Source organism: Lonchura striata, chromosome Z (genome assembly GCF_046129695.1).
Source record: "Lonchura striata isolate bLonStr1 chromosome Z, bLonStr1.mat, whole genome shotgun sequence".
Taxonomy (NCBI): domain Eukaryota; kingdom Metazoa; phylum Chordata; class Aves; order Passeriformes; family Estrildidae; genus Lonchura; species Lonchura striata.
Genome location: NC_134642.1, coordinates 8310912 through 8324625, shown reverse-complemented (window position 1 = coordinate 8324625; position 13714 = coordinate 8310912). Strand labels below are relative to the sequence as shown.

General features: G+C 39.9%; 1 protein-coding gene across 8 annotated transcripts in view; it reads right to left on the bottom strand.

Moving 5' to 3' along the window:
- SEMA4D (semaphorin 4D) overlaps nucleotides 1–13714 on the bottom strand; it is a 95133-nt gene that overhangs the window by 12442 nt on the left and 68977 nt on the right. For 4 of the 8 annotated variants that reach the window (XR_013341614.1, XR_002465461.2, XM_021530413.2 and 1 more), the window contains exons 10-18: nucleotides 12741–12892; nucleotides 10860–11035; nucleotides 10575–10731; nucleotides 9588–9810; nucleotides 9055–9170; nucleotides 6100–6272; nucleotides 5836–5879; nucleotides 4391–4717; nucleotides 1712–1918 (exon numbers count right to left, since the gene is read on the bottom strand). Coding sequence is in view for 6 of the 8 variants with exons in the window: in XM_021530413.2 (XP_021386088.2) it covers nucleotides 1712–1918; nucleotides 4391–4717; nucleotides 5836–5879; nucleotides 6100–6272; nucleotides 9055–9170; nucleotides 9588–9810; nucleotides 10575–10731; nucleotides 10860–11035; nucleotides 12741–12892 (1575 nt within the window). In the remaining 2 variants the exon portion in view is untranslated. Of the gene's footprint in view, nucleotides 1–1711; nucleotides 1919–3359; nucleotides 4718–5835; nucleotides 5880–6099; nucleotides 6273–9054; nucleotides 9171–9587; nucleotides 9811–10574; nucleotides 10732–10859; nucleotides 11036–12740; nucleotides 12893–13714 lie in introns of those variants that run through there. The other 4 variants (XM_021530411.3, XM_021530412.3, XM_077790199.1 and 1 more) reach the window with 2 other exon arrangements.

The window sequence follows — 13714 nt, the reverse complement described above, 5'->3', positions numbered from 1 at the left end:
GAGGTGCCAGTAAAACATCCTTAAGCAGAATCAAAACTCTGGGAAAAAACCTGTTCCTACTATACCCAATTTCAACAGAGTACACGGGAGAAATTATACAGCAGGTGTGTCCATCACCAACTCGCTGTTTCTCCCCTGAACCAGATGGTGCAGCATTCTGTTCAATTTATTTGAAACTTGCCTAAACTGCCTCTAGAAGTTTAAAAAATTCTGTAATGGGAGAGAAAATTTCTATTAGAGCAAGTACACAGGAAACCTAATGTTTGTCCACGCACATACAGCAGACAGATCTCTGGAGAAATATGGGACTCTTCGGGAGTAGAGATAAACTGGCAGAAAATTTGCAAAGGGAGATTTATTCCTCCCTTTTCCAGAAGAGTGGAAGTATTCCATGCTTGAAACAACTTCTTTTTTAGAAAAAATATAGCAGTTTTCCACAAATGCTGTTTGTGCTGTATCCACTCAACTTTACCTTGTGGAAATGAGCCAGCTACAAGGCTGTAAAGTCTCATCCTCAGGTAAGCTTTCAGGTTAAAACATGTGGGATGAGTAAGAGATGAGCAAAAGAACTCACCAACTCCTGCTGAGCTTCCAGACAGCTTGAAACTGATATTTACAATTAAAAAAAGGAAGAGATTCAGCAATTCTGATAAAATAACAATTAAGCTAGAAACTTAATTAAAAATAAGCTTTGAGGTTTTTACTGGATGATGTGGCAATCTATGTATTTGCATCATACATTTACTGATGCCATATCCTTTTTTGCAGGCAACCAGGCACAACATTTAATTCTCTGCCAGTCTAATTTAACCCTTTTGCACCTTGCAAACACATTTTACTTTATTTTCATAGCTGAGAGAAATCAAGTTCCACTAAAGCAATATTAATACAAAGAAATATAAACCAACACTAAACAAATTTGAACAAATCCAGAGACCTTCCTTGCAAGAGCAATTGTTTAGCCACCCCCCACCAGGATTAATTCATATATCCTTACATGCAGGACCCAGAAAGATGCAAATATCTGCAACAGTTCTGTGTGCTGATCTGCATTTGTTGGTTAACATGTTTTTTTAAACCAAGAGACTGAAGTTCTGGGTAAGAGAAGAGTGTGATGTGTCAACCGATTGCCTTGCTTCCTAAATAATTTCTTCTTTTAAAAAATAAAGTTCCATATGAAGACCTGTTTTGATCCATTGAATCATACTTAGTTTAAACCAACAATTACAAACTGTAATTTGTAACAATCCCAACAAAAACTGGAAAAAAAGCTGAATTGCTGTGAAAAAACCAGCTTTGTCCTCCTTTACACCTCAGATAATATATCTGCTATAAAATGGAAGCTATTACTGTATGTACTTCGCCACTTGAAATAAGATGGAAATAGGAATGACAGGTCCACAAAATATGCTAAGTTCAAATTCAATAAAAGTGTAGTTTTTAAACTGCATACACACTGACAATGAAAATATCTACCTGCTAAACATCCATATGCGATCCTGATTCACTGAATTCCTTCAGCACTCACAGTGACCTATTCTTGGAAAGAGCCTGCTGGCATCCTGATGCATGCTGGCGTCCTGACACTGTCTCTCTTTGTTCTTGCTTTTCCCCCCCAATCACAAAAGGAAGATTTATACAGTACACATGGTGACACAGCTAAACCTTTAATGCAGAAAAGTGCTGGCTTATACAGGGTCCTCCAACTTACCTGTGGCTTGGCAGAAGAGGTGGAAGGGTCCTCGGACACTAACATGCTGTGCCTGGTCACTTAGGAAAGGTGGCAACAACATGACCTTTACAGGGTCTTTGCTAGACCAAACATCAGGCTGGGTACTGGTGGGTGAAGGAGGTGAATCATTTCCCACACAGGACAAAAAGGAGGTACCAGTAGGAGGGAAAGGTATGGGAGATGAGGCTGTGTGACAGAAGAGGACAGAAGAGAAAAGTAAAAGGGTACTAAGGAAAGAAGTTGCAAGAAATACATCACACAATGAAAAAATAATGCAAAAAGACAAGTGAGTTTTAGAAAGATAGTAAGACCAAGTGTCCCTAGGCCCCCAAAGAAGAGCACTCTCCTTCTTCTCCCACACTGTTTTTCTCCCATGCTTCCCATCTCCCCACCCTGGGTTATAACCCATTCAGTTGAAGCTGAGGGGCTGCTTCAAATTAATTACGAAGTTTTTACATTCCCCCCAAAAGAAATCACAAGGAACATTAGTGCTTGCCAAATGGAAAGCACTGTTGTGTCACATTTCAGAAAATCCAAGATGTAATACAACTTATTTTAACATTTATTCTGTTAATAGAAAAATAAAACCAAACTGAATCTTATAAAATATAAACTGTTTACACTAAGACAGTCTAAATTATATTTGCATGAAGGTTCAACACAGAAAAGCAGCCCAGGAGTACTGCTATTTACTGTTAAAATGTATTCTACTTCTAGCAATATTTACAGAACGAAGCAGTGAGAGGAACAATTCTTCAGGACTGTACTGCACACATAAAATGCTTTTACAGACAAACAATGCTGCTGTGAACCAGGCTGAGAACAAATGCACACTTTCACGTTAGCAGGCATGATTCACATAAACAGTTCAAAGGACTGATTGTTTAAGCAGCTCCAGTTTCAGTCTCCAGTTGCATAGGAGAGTGAAGGTATCATCCAGAAAGGGTGACGCTGCAAGTATTTGTCACAAAAAGAAGCTGAGTTATTTCTGAATCTGAAAAGAAGAAAACAAATCAGCAACGTTTTCTCATCAGGCTGTGTCCTAACAGTCCATTCCAGCGAGTCACTAGCTGAATTGTTGGAGTTAATTCTTCTTGCTTCCTGTTTTGCTTCCACAATGCAAGAAACCTCTTTCCTTGTCACTGTTCACGGACAGTTGCTTGCCTGTACTGTTCTATTAACTAAAGAAAAAAAAAATAAATCCAGTTTTACAGAAAATAAAATGTGACCACGTCCAGCTGGCTCGCTGGTGGGGGGGAGGAAAAACAACAATAAAAGAAAAAAAGAAGCATTTTTTTTCCTCCTTCCCCATTCCCCACTTACTCCATGTTTTGTACTGATATTGTTGTACCTACATTTCTAGAAAGCAGCAAAGAAAAGAGCCTTTAAACAAGATTATCCCTGAGTCTTACACAAATCAAGGCAATGCTATCCCCATTATACCTTAAAATCTAAGATACTTGCAGAGCAGTTAAAAAAAATTAACTTTAACCAACTAAAGAGACCTAGTGTGCCAAAACACAAAGCACAAAACTAAAAACAATCACTAGAAGCAAAGAAAAAAAATGTCCCAATCTGGACAAAAGTCTATAATTTACCAATCTGATAAACTAAACTCAATTTCCAATTTGGAATTAAAATGAAACTAGATCTTTTTTTAATGGCAACTAAAAGTATGTGAAGACTGAAGTACTTTTTAAAAAGCCAGCTGAATTATAAAGTTACTTTTACTCTATTGAAGATTATGGCCAAAGAACAAGCAAGTAGCTTCACTAGAGCAAAGTAAAGTACTCAGTGTGGGGGAAAACTGGGAATAAACAAGTGGCGATCTGAAACTGGCCATTTGAATAAACAGAAAAAACGACAGTACAACACAAGATGTTCTGGTCTCCAGACAAGTACACCACTTCTCTAATTTGTTGAGATCTGAATGAAAATTGGCTTGCTGTACAGCTGAAGCATGTAACCCTTGCTATGGCTTAGCTGTCACACCCGGGCGCTCCGTGCTCAAACAGCCGGCTGCAGGAGCACAGCTCACTTCCACCACGGAGAGGGAGCAGGGGCTCCTTCAGTCGCCCTCCACGTCCGAGTCGGCGTACTTGAGCTCGCACTTGACGTCGAAGGGCTTGTCCTTGGCCTCGCGGGACGCCTGCGAGTCCCCGGCCTGCAGCTGGCTGTTCCCGCAGTCCGGCTCCGTCTCGTAGCCGGTGTCGTGCGCAGGCTTGGGCTGCTCCCCGCTCTGGTGGCTGACGCTGCCCTGCTCCACCAGCATCTCTTTCACGCTTTGCTCACAGTCAGAAAAATCTGACTTCGTTTTCTTCTTGCCGAGCAGCATCACAGAGCGAAACTTCAAGCACTGCCCTGGCAAGTAGCCTTTGTAGCAGTTGTAGGAGAGCAGGCACAAAAACAGCATGAAAAAGAAGAGGAAGAGGAACATCAACAGGAAGTTATCATTTGACTTGAGGAACACTGTCTTTTCCGGGACTGCATCAGGAATAGAATTGAAGAGCTCTGTGTTGGAGGCTACACTTGTTAGGACAGGGCCAATGGGCTTTGTTAATATCCTTGCTGTGGTTACTGGTACCATGTGCGTGGTGGAGATGTGAGCAGTGGACCCCTCGGCCGATACAGCCGACACTTTGGGCACATCACTATTACCTTCTGCTGGTGCAGCTGTTGCAGTGGGGGCCACCATGGTACGCTGCATTTTTTTCAGTTCCAAAACATGCTTAGCCAGCACTTGAGAAAATTTCTTATTTTCCACTTTTTCTTCTGACAAACATTGGTAAACACCACTGTCTCCTTCTGATAAATTGAAGATGAGCAGTGCCTTCTCCAGCAGACGGTACTTGGGACTCTCCACTCTCAGCACATCATCTTTGAACTTCCAAACTACCTGTGCCAGATTGGACTTTTGAGAACACTTGAGTTCTGCTGTGCTCCCATGCTTGAATGTATGCTGTAGGGGATTCTCTCTTACTTTATCTGGAACATCAAAATAAATGTGCAGAGTATCAGCAATGATTCCAGTTTGCTCTAATCTGTACAGCTTCACCAGACTGTGTTACAGTCTTACTGGAAGCACGAAGATTATGGCATTCACCTCACAAGAACAGGTGGACAGCATGCAAGAATCTCAGTGGAATGCCAAGCTGCATGTGGAACATCAAGACCAACTAAGAGACAGGACACCTCAACTCTAAGGCAGCCTCTACTTCTAGATAAAGGTGAGACCTCACTGATCCACAACTGAGTATGCACCCGAGAAGTCACTGTTCAAGAAAGATACTGTACCTGGTCTCACTTTATATCCAATCAGTGCATTTTAAGTAAAGCAGCAACTACAAAGTATGCAAGAGGAAACTGAACTAGGAACTCTCTTCTGAAAAAAAGGATATTTGCACTTATGGCACATCCACAACTTATGGCATCCCTAAGTTAATAATAAAATTTACAAGCAAAGCTCTCATGGTGGTCCACGCTTTGCTCAGATTATAAATAAAAAGTGAGTACATCAAACTCTTAAGAGCTTTTATTACTTGCAGCTAAAATCGCCTGTAACTCCACTCTCCAATTTATGATCTCCTTGATGTGGTGGCAGCAGCACACATGACAAAGGAAGGACCTGTGGTTACTTGCTTTAAAGCACTATGGAAGGTACTTCAGCTGCTCTATATCATGTTCTAAGTTCCCCCTCCCCATTCACCATAAAACCAGCTTTTTTTTCAGAATGATTTAATCTGATCTAGCAGCAATAACCAAGCACTTGTCAAAGCTCACAGTAGAATGTCAAATGCTGCATCAAAGAGACAGAGGCCTCTGCATTAGAAGTACTTCTGGTATTGCTTTCATTCACAAGTCACTGTTGAGGTGCCCCCATTCATTTCAGGGGTTGTGCACTGCACACTGAAATGCATACAAACACAGACAGTTTTTAAGACAACATGCAGGTTGTACAGATGCTCAAATATTCAAGGCAGAATCCCATACCTATTACAATGTAAATGAATGTCCAGATAATCACAAAAGCAAAGCTGAACTAAACAGAGCTCTCTCACTGCTCCACCCAGACATATGAAGTAACTCTTCAAAGACTAACTCACCAGAACAAGAAGATGCATCTCCACCTATGTTTTGAATCCAGTTCCTGTAAAAGGAAGTCCAATCATTACAACTTCAAATCTTGTTTCCTAAAGTCTGCCCATCCCCTTGTACTAATAAGAGTCATTGAAACAGCACTAGCAGACATAAATGGATTGGAAAAAGTTTGTATTTGAAAACTTTCAATTTTTAAAATTCTAATTATCAGTGTGGGACAAGACTGATTAAATATTGACTGTAACTGTAAGGTCAAAGGATACTATTACCTTCCCATTTCACCTTCTTTAAAAATATCAATGCAGGAAGCTTCAAGAGGTTTCCAAGCACAATAAGGATCCCTTGCTAAAACACAGTCAACACAAGTGGTGTACTTGTCACAAAATGCCACTGGAGCCTGCACCACACCAGAATTTGAAGCAGCAAAGAGGTATCTTCTGCCCTAAAGAAAACAAAGCGCAACAAAAACCATCACAGCCTCAAACCCAAACTTAAATTCATGGAACAATTTATGTGTTATTAAGAGCCGCATACATACAGCCTTTTTTATAAAAAGTAGTGCCTCAGGAGAGTAAGCATTTGATTAGCTTTTGTTTCTAGAAAGTTCTCTTAGAAGTATTGCAGCAATGCTGAAGAGTGCAAAAAAGACAAGAAAAAACTGGAACAGGTATGTGGAAAGTAACTATGTCTAAGAAATATGATTGCAATAATCCTTCTATGAGCCAAGACAAGGCTGTGCTGGTGACAAGGCTGCAGTTGGCACATCCAAGACTGAGCAGGCAGTAGGGCTGCTCCTGTTAACCCAAAGCACCTCCACTGCCTTCAGCTCTTTAGCCAGCCAATCTCTGCAGCCACATCAGCATCATCCTTGTGAGAGTCAAATGCCTCGTAAGAAAGAACACTGGTAGTACTCAAAGGAAACAGCACTGGAAAGACACTGAGAAGAAGGGAAAAATAATCGCAATGGCTGTTGAATCCTTGCTGCTGGGCATCCCAAAGCAGTCTGACCACACTCATTATAAAAAGCAGGCAGCTGTCCTATCTCACACATCTGCTGCAAAACCTCAAGAAAGAGATGTCTGCAGTGCTCATAGAAGGAAGTCTACCGTGTTTGAGACATATAACTTCCTAGGAAAAGCTTCCAATTCTGCTCAAGGATTTCCACAGTGCACCAAGCACTGCTCACTCTCAAGTGCTCTGCTGGATAACGCTGCACACGGGCTGTAGTGTCTTGGCATGTTTCCCAGCTCATACATCCAAGATTCCAGGGAACATGCAGTGAGCTGAGCAAACTATTTTAAAAAGACACACCTTCCAGTCAAGCAGGAATTAAGGTGATCTACTGCAGGCTCATCTGACTCCCCACCACCCTCCACACACTATGGGAAGAACCTAGAGACTACTGAAAAACGCTCTCAGAAAGGACTCTGACTCCAGAGAGGTCTAAAGCCCACCATGAGGGTAATTATTACCCTTCTGCAGATAGTCCACTACTGTGGGATGCCATGACACATAACACAATACTAGCTGTGTGATGGACACCAGCAGCCACTGACTGTGGAGGCAGAAACTTGTGCTTTCAGGCTGTTTGGGTGGTACTGTGACTATACAGCTACCACAACTCTGGCAGCTGACCCAACTCCCACTCCCCCACCACTGAAAAGGATCTCTGGTTTTATGGGAATGTACTGGGCAGCATTACTTCAGTCAGAATGTGGCACCTGGACCCAGAGTGAATAAATTCAATGCCTTTATTCCTACAGCAGCCTTCCAAGTGTATGCTGAAATTGCTACATGATGTGTATTTGTATCAGGCTTAATGCCCATCTCTTTCTTAGCACTCCCCTGAAACAGGCAAATCATAATTAAGCCAATGTAGGAATGATCCCACAATTAAAAGAATGGGTATTAGCATATATATTAGAAGAGCTATCAATCATTATCTTCTATGACAGGGCAAATTCCAAAACTTCCTCTCAAAGCAAGTAATTTGAACCTTTTTTTGCAGATTAAGCAAGTATTTTGTGTGTGTATATGTATGTGTGTGATAATATACATATACACAATACATATCTACACAGATATATAAGTGAGTTGTCAGTGTGATGTATACTACAAAAATAATACAAATATGTTTACAGAAAACTAAGCACAGATGTTTTTAATCCTGCTTTCCATTTGTCTAGCAAAACCACTTCTTTCTATTATAAGCATGAAAGGATAAATAAGCACGCAGAATGAGCTTGTAAAAATTATGACATAAAGCTCAGTTCCACTGAGCTGATCATGTTGACATGCAAAATTTTATTAAATATCACACAAAAATAAAAGCTGTTTCAAAGTATTCCTAAGCCCCTAAGCTGCACTGGTATTACTACTAGATACTTCAAAAGAGGCATTCAATCTTTATGAAAGCCAGAACACCTCACTGATGCTGATGCTACAAGTGACTTTAGGCACAAACAGATATATTAATGGATGTGAATTCTGAGCAAGCACGGGCAGAAACCAAACTCATGAACAAACTACACACAGTGAGCATCCTCCTACTGTCACAAAAACACTCTAGGATTAAACCAAACAACTGATAACAGTGCAGGACAGCTGCCAGGTGTGGAGTGTGCAGCAGCTCTTGTGCCATGCAGCTGGAGCTGCAGCTGGTGCCCCACTGGGCAGACAGGACCTCACAGAGGTCCTCACCCACAGCTGCAGCTGTGACTGCTCTCATGACACAACCAGCATGCAGGAGCCTGTGAGATCTGGGAGGCAGAAATCAACTATACAATTATGAGTCCTATGCTAGAAGACTGTTCTCTCTTCTTGGGTCTATTTCCTCAAAACCACACATACTCCTCTGCTAACCTCAATCCCTGGGGTTTTTCCTCACAAATCTGCAGTGGCCACAAGGGGTCAGGTTTTTTACAACCCTGCAAAACAGAAACTAGTTTCTTAAAACATCCTACAGGTTCCTGCTTCTGCACGTGGAAACCAAGTGAAGACCTGCATACCTCTGCTCCTCTAGCCATTCCCCAAGTGTAAATACCTCCAGAAGCCTAACCAGCTGCCAAACATACTGAAATGCAGCAGGCAATATGTGATTGCTGCAGCATGTTGAGTTACAAATGCAGTCCTTGGCTGGCTCTATGCACAGCGATGGTCTCGTGCAAAAAATGTTTTGTGAAAGAACAAAAGGCAATAAATGCTGTGATGCTTGTAACACTCACTGTTTTGGATGAAAGCAAGAGAGTTTGGACTGATTCAAAATCTGGAAAAAGCTGTGTTTCTTCAATAATATGCATTCCATTTTCATAGCTGATAGCTTTGTGCAGGGCTCCTTGATCTGAAACAAAAAAGCAATATGTTTAAGAGCTTTGAAATAAAAAGGTAGAAAAAAAGCCTCCACAACTGCTGTAAGTTGTCTCAGTAATCTGCTTGCTGTTCAGCAGAACAACTCTGTGTCAAAGGCGACCATTAAACTTGCCATGATTCAGGACTTATGAGCAGGAAATAACATTCTGGGGCACAGAATGACCAGTTGGGAATTATATTGTGTAGTTTTGCTGCATTCACTGAAGCTTTGTAGTTCTTTTCCTACAATATTTTTTCAAAGCACCTAAGATTGTCAACTTACTGTGACACCTTACTTTTTTAAAATCAGCTACTGTAAAAGCCCTATAAATATGGGAATCTCAAGGGTTTCTCCAAGAAAACTTAAGAATCATTGCATCACCAAAACCAGGTGTTCTGCAGCACTCACCTGTACCGATGAACATTACATCATAGACGGTGCCATTGAGTGCTCTGACTCTGTCAACTACAATCTGTGTATACTTCACATCTCGCTTTACTAGGCGAGGTCTGTCTCCCATTGGAGTCACTGAGTCATCCATTAGAGGATGATCTTTAACAAACTGCAATGTTTTGTCTGGTAAATTCAGAGAACTCATGTAGTTTGATGCTCTGGCTTCATTGTTTATACACTAGAAGGGGGGTAGGGAGCGAGTGAAAAAGAAAAAAAGAGAACCAAATTGTATCATTTAGTTGTACAAAATGAAGACAATTAACAGCAGTTGCATGCATTTTCTTCTCCACATTATTTTGGCCAGTAACCACACCTGTACACTCCACTCATTGCACCAAGGAAGGTTCTCAGGCCTCATAGCACTTTAATGTGCTAATCCCTGAGCTTTGGACTACATTTTTGTTTTGGTCCACAATAGATTCTAGGACGATATTCCTTCTGTGCTTTCATGCACCTTCAGTACTTTTAACCATCACCTCTTTCAGCACTAGCAACAGTATGACTATAAGGAACATAAGGAAGTAAAAAAAGTCTGAAAGAGACCCAGCACTAGGAAAATTTGAGTGTGCAAAGCAGTGCACTACACTAGATAGACATGCTGATTCTACTGAAACAATGCAACAGCTGCTATACTTCCTTTCATCTGATCAAAAAGGGTATGATGTTGTTAGTGTAAACTGAATTCTATTTCACAATGCCAAAATTATTAACAAAATAATGAAATACAAAACCAGCAAACAACTTAATTCCAAATTAAAAAAAAAAACAAATACTTTGATTCCCAGATAAAATGTTCAGAACATATCACTTCAGTATTTTTCTATGAATTTTTTGTAAGAAGTAACCAGGTGAGGGCAAACATTAGTAGGTTACTAGTACTCCCTAGTCTGTTTCCTCCTGAGCACTGAAAAAGTCACAAGATCCAAGACTATGGAAACTTACAGCACCAGGTCGAGGATTCGGAATTTCCCCGTTGTACTGTACCCACTTTATATGAAACTGTTCCACTGTAGCACTCTGCATGTATTTTCCTTTTGAGAAAACCTCTTCTACAGCAGACAGACTGTATGCACACACTGCTGACATCCCCACATCATTCCTATTAATTCAGGAAGAAATTAGGGGAAAAAATAAAACCCAACAAAACATAGGAGTAATTATCATTTTCTTGTAGTAACCAATTGAGATTAAAGGTACTTATCCAGGAAAAGGCTATAGCACACTTACAGTTGTGGGGTGAAGACTCCATATATCACTGGTTCCTTCAAAGTTGGAGACTTGAGAATAAAAACATCATTGATAACATTGAAAATTAAATTCTTATCAGGGATGGTACAAATCAGTCTCGCCTTGAGAAACGAAGTCCATTTCTTTTGCAAGATCCTTAATCCTCCTTGGTCCCTCTTATGATATATTAGAAAAATAAAAAGGTATTTGTGAGGAGAACTAGCAGCATTTTTGCACTTAAGAACCACTGCTATATAGCATGCAAATACTAAGCCTTTGTAATATTTCATCTATAGCAACATCAATAAATGTTAACATATTCACAAACAAAACAGTATGAAAGCCACAGAAAAACTGGTTCAACAAAACGAATGCAAAATTATTTCTATCGCACATACAGGGAAGATGAAATATGAGAGTTAATGAAGAACCATACTTGAGCATCACTCAGAAAAACTGAGATGGGCAATTGTATCATTAGGAAAAAAGTAAAACAAGCATGGAAGTATTATACTGTCCTTTAAGAGAAATATGTAATACTGCATTTGTTCAATGACATGAAAACTGATTTAAATTCTAACACTGCAATATGCCTTAAGACTTGCCTGACACTGATAATTTCATTAGAAGAAATCCAGCAATTCTTTAATCCTTCCAGAAGTTACCACCTTTGTTAAGGATTTCCAGGTACCAAGGCTTAATTTAAGATATATTGACTAGATATGTATTTCAAAATATTTGATAATTGAGCTGTAGCTCTGATATTTCCCTTATAAAAGGGCATACTGAAACAGTGTGAATATTTCCATTTATTATCCAGTTGTGTATGCAATGTGTTAAAGGAAATCTGCAAAATGTATTCAAACAATTAAGCATAAATGCCTACAGATTTGCAATCTGTCACTGATTTCTATTTCAAACAACACTCTGAAATACATAATAATATAATAAATGAAGCTCTCATATTCCACTGTACTCCCCTCTTAAAGTGTGTACAAGCTGTCTGCAGGCAGAGTGCCATAAAAGCAATCCCCATCTAAACCTGCCTCCAGCTCCTTGTTTAATGGAAATCTCAAGGGCATTAACTTGTTATTGATGTTTTGACTTCCTTGTTTAAATACAAAACAGTAAAGTCAAAATAAAACTTTCAACCTCATAAAAATGAAAGAGCCAGATAAATTTCCTGTTGGAAAAAAAGGAAATTGATACATTCCACTGAAAAAAAATTGTTAAAGAAACATTTTCTACTGAAAAAACTTCCATCAAGACTTTTAACTGGCACTCCTGAGGATGTACTTGAATCAGCTTAACACACAGAGGTTTTAAGCACAGCAAGTGTGACAGAATCAGGCTGCTGGTGACCACTTCCCTTCAGGCTCTGGCAGCTGTAGCAGCTTCACAGAGGTCCCATCTGCTACAGAACAGTCAAGAACTATTTTGCTGTGGATATGGCTACGGTTGTGTTTGCATACAGCTACTTCAAAATCACTTGACACACATCCTATCTGCTCAGCTCCAACCAATGCCACTTCTTCACAGGAAGCTGTACTTGTTTAAAAAAATTAACAATGAAAACTGAAGCAACACTTTTTTCTGTTGCTGGGTTTTGTCATGGTTGCTTTGTTTTCTCCCAGAAGACCAGAACCCCCAAATGTACTGAAATTTCACAACTGTGCAAAACCAAGTAATGTGTTTATTTACAAAGCAACCATTAGACCTTCTCAGCTCCAACGAACTAACTGTAACAGCTTATTCATTGATGTCTACTAAACTCAAACACCTCCATTTACCTGGCAAAAGGTCCAGAATAATGAATGCTTTTTAACATGCACATGCAAGATTCTATGAGATACAGTAAAAGTAAACGGAACTATCTCCCACCTTGCATACTCTAGCTATTCTTGGAATCAGCAATTTTCCAACAAATTCATACTCCACAGACACCTCAGTGAAAAAGAAGTATATCTTGTCATCTTCTCCATCTGTGCTGTTTGGATCTGCTCTTATCACATCAGCAAAAACAAAGTTGGGCTCTACAGATACAAACAGAAGAATTTTCTATTATATAGGTGACTACTAACTTGACTCTCTCAAAGACCCTCAGAAGTTGCCTTTCACTCAAACTCCACATCGCATTTACCTTCTCTCCACTCACTGGCCTACTTACAGTTTGCTGTACTTCGTATGAACAGGATTTCTTAAAAAACCCAAGCCACAAAAACAACCAGAAACAGAAAAAAACCCGTAACACCACAAAACCTATGTGAAAACCGTAAGATACTGAGAGATCTCTATGATCTGACAGCTCATTACTTCAGCATTTTTCAGTCCACACGCAAATGTGGTTTTCTAATGGGCCTGAAGAGGTAACCCTCCCTTGCCTGCCTCTCTTCTATTTCAGCTATTAGCTGAAATACTAAAATGACAGTGCCATTACAACATTTATTACAAAACTCAGAATCCTGTACTTTTTGGACAATGGTCATAATTTTGGTCCTTTCTGGCACAAAGCCTCACAGGAACTTGAAGTGTCAAAAACCACAATCAGCCCAATTTAAGAACCAATTCAAGACCAAAACCATTCAATTCCAAACCATATCATAATTAAGCTGCATTATTTCATGGATAAACAAGCAGATAAGAAATAAACCATTAAGGTCAAGTTGAAACATGTATATTATGAAGCTGTTTTCATCATCACTGCTGATAAAAACCCTGAAATAAAATCTCTTGGTGGCATGCATGAGGGCACACATTCACAGTGTATGTCAGTATAACCAAATGCAGCTCTTTGAGACATCAGACAATTGCTCTTTACCCAGGTAACACACTCAAACTCTGTACGTGTGATATTG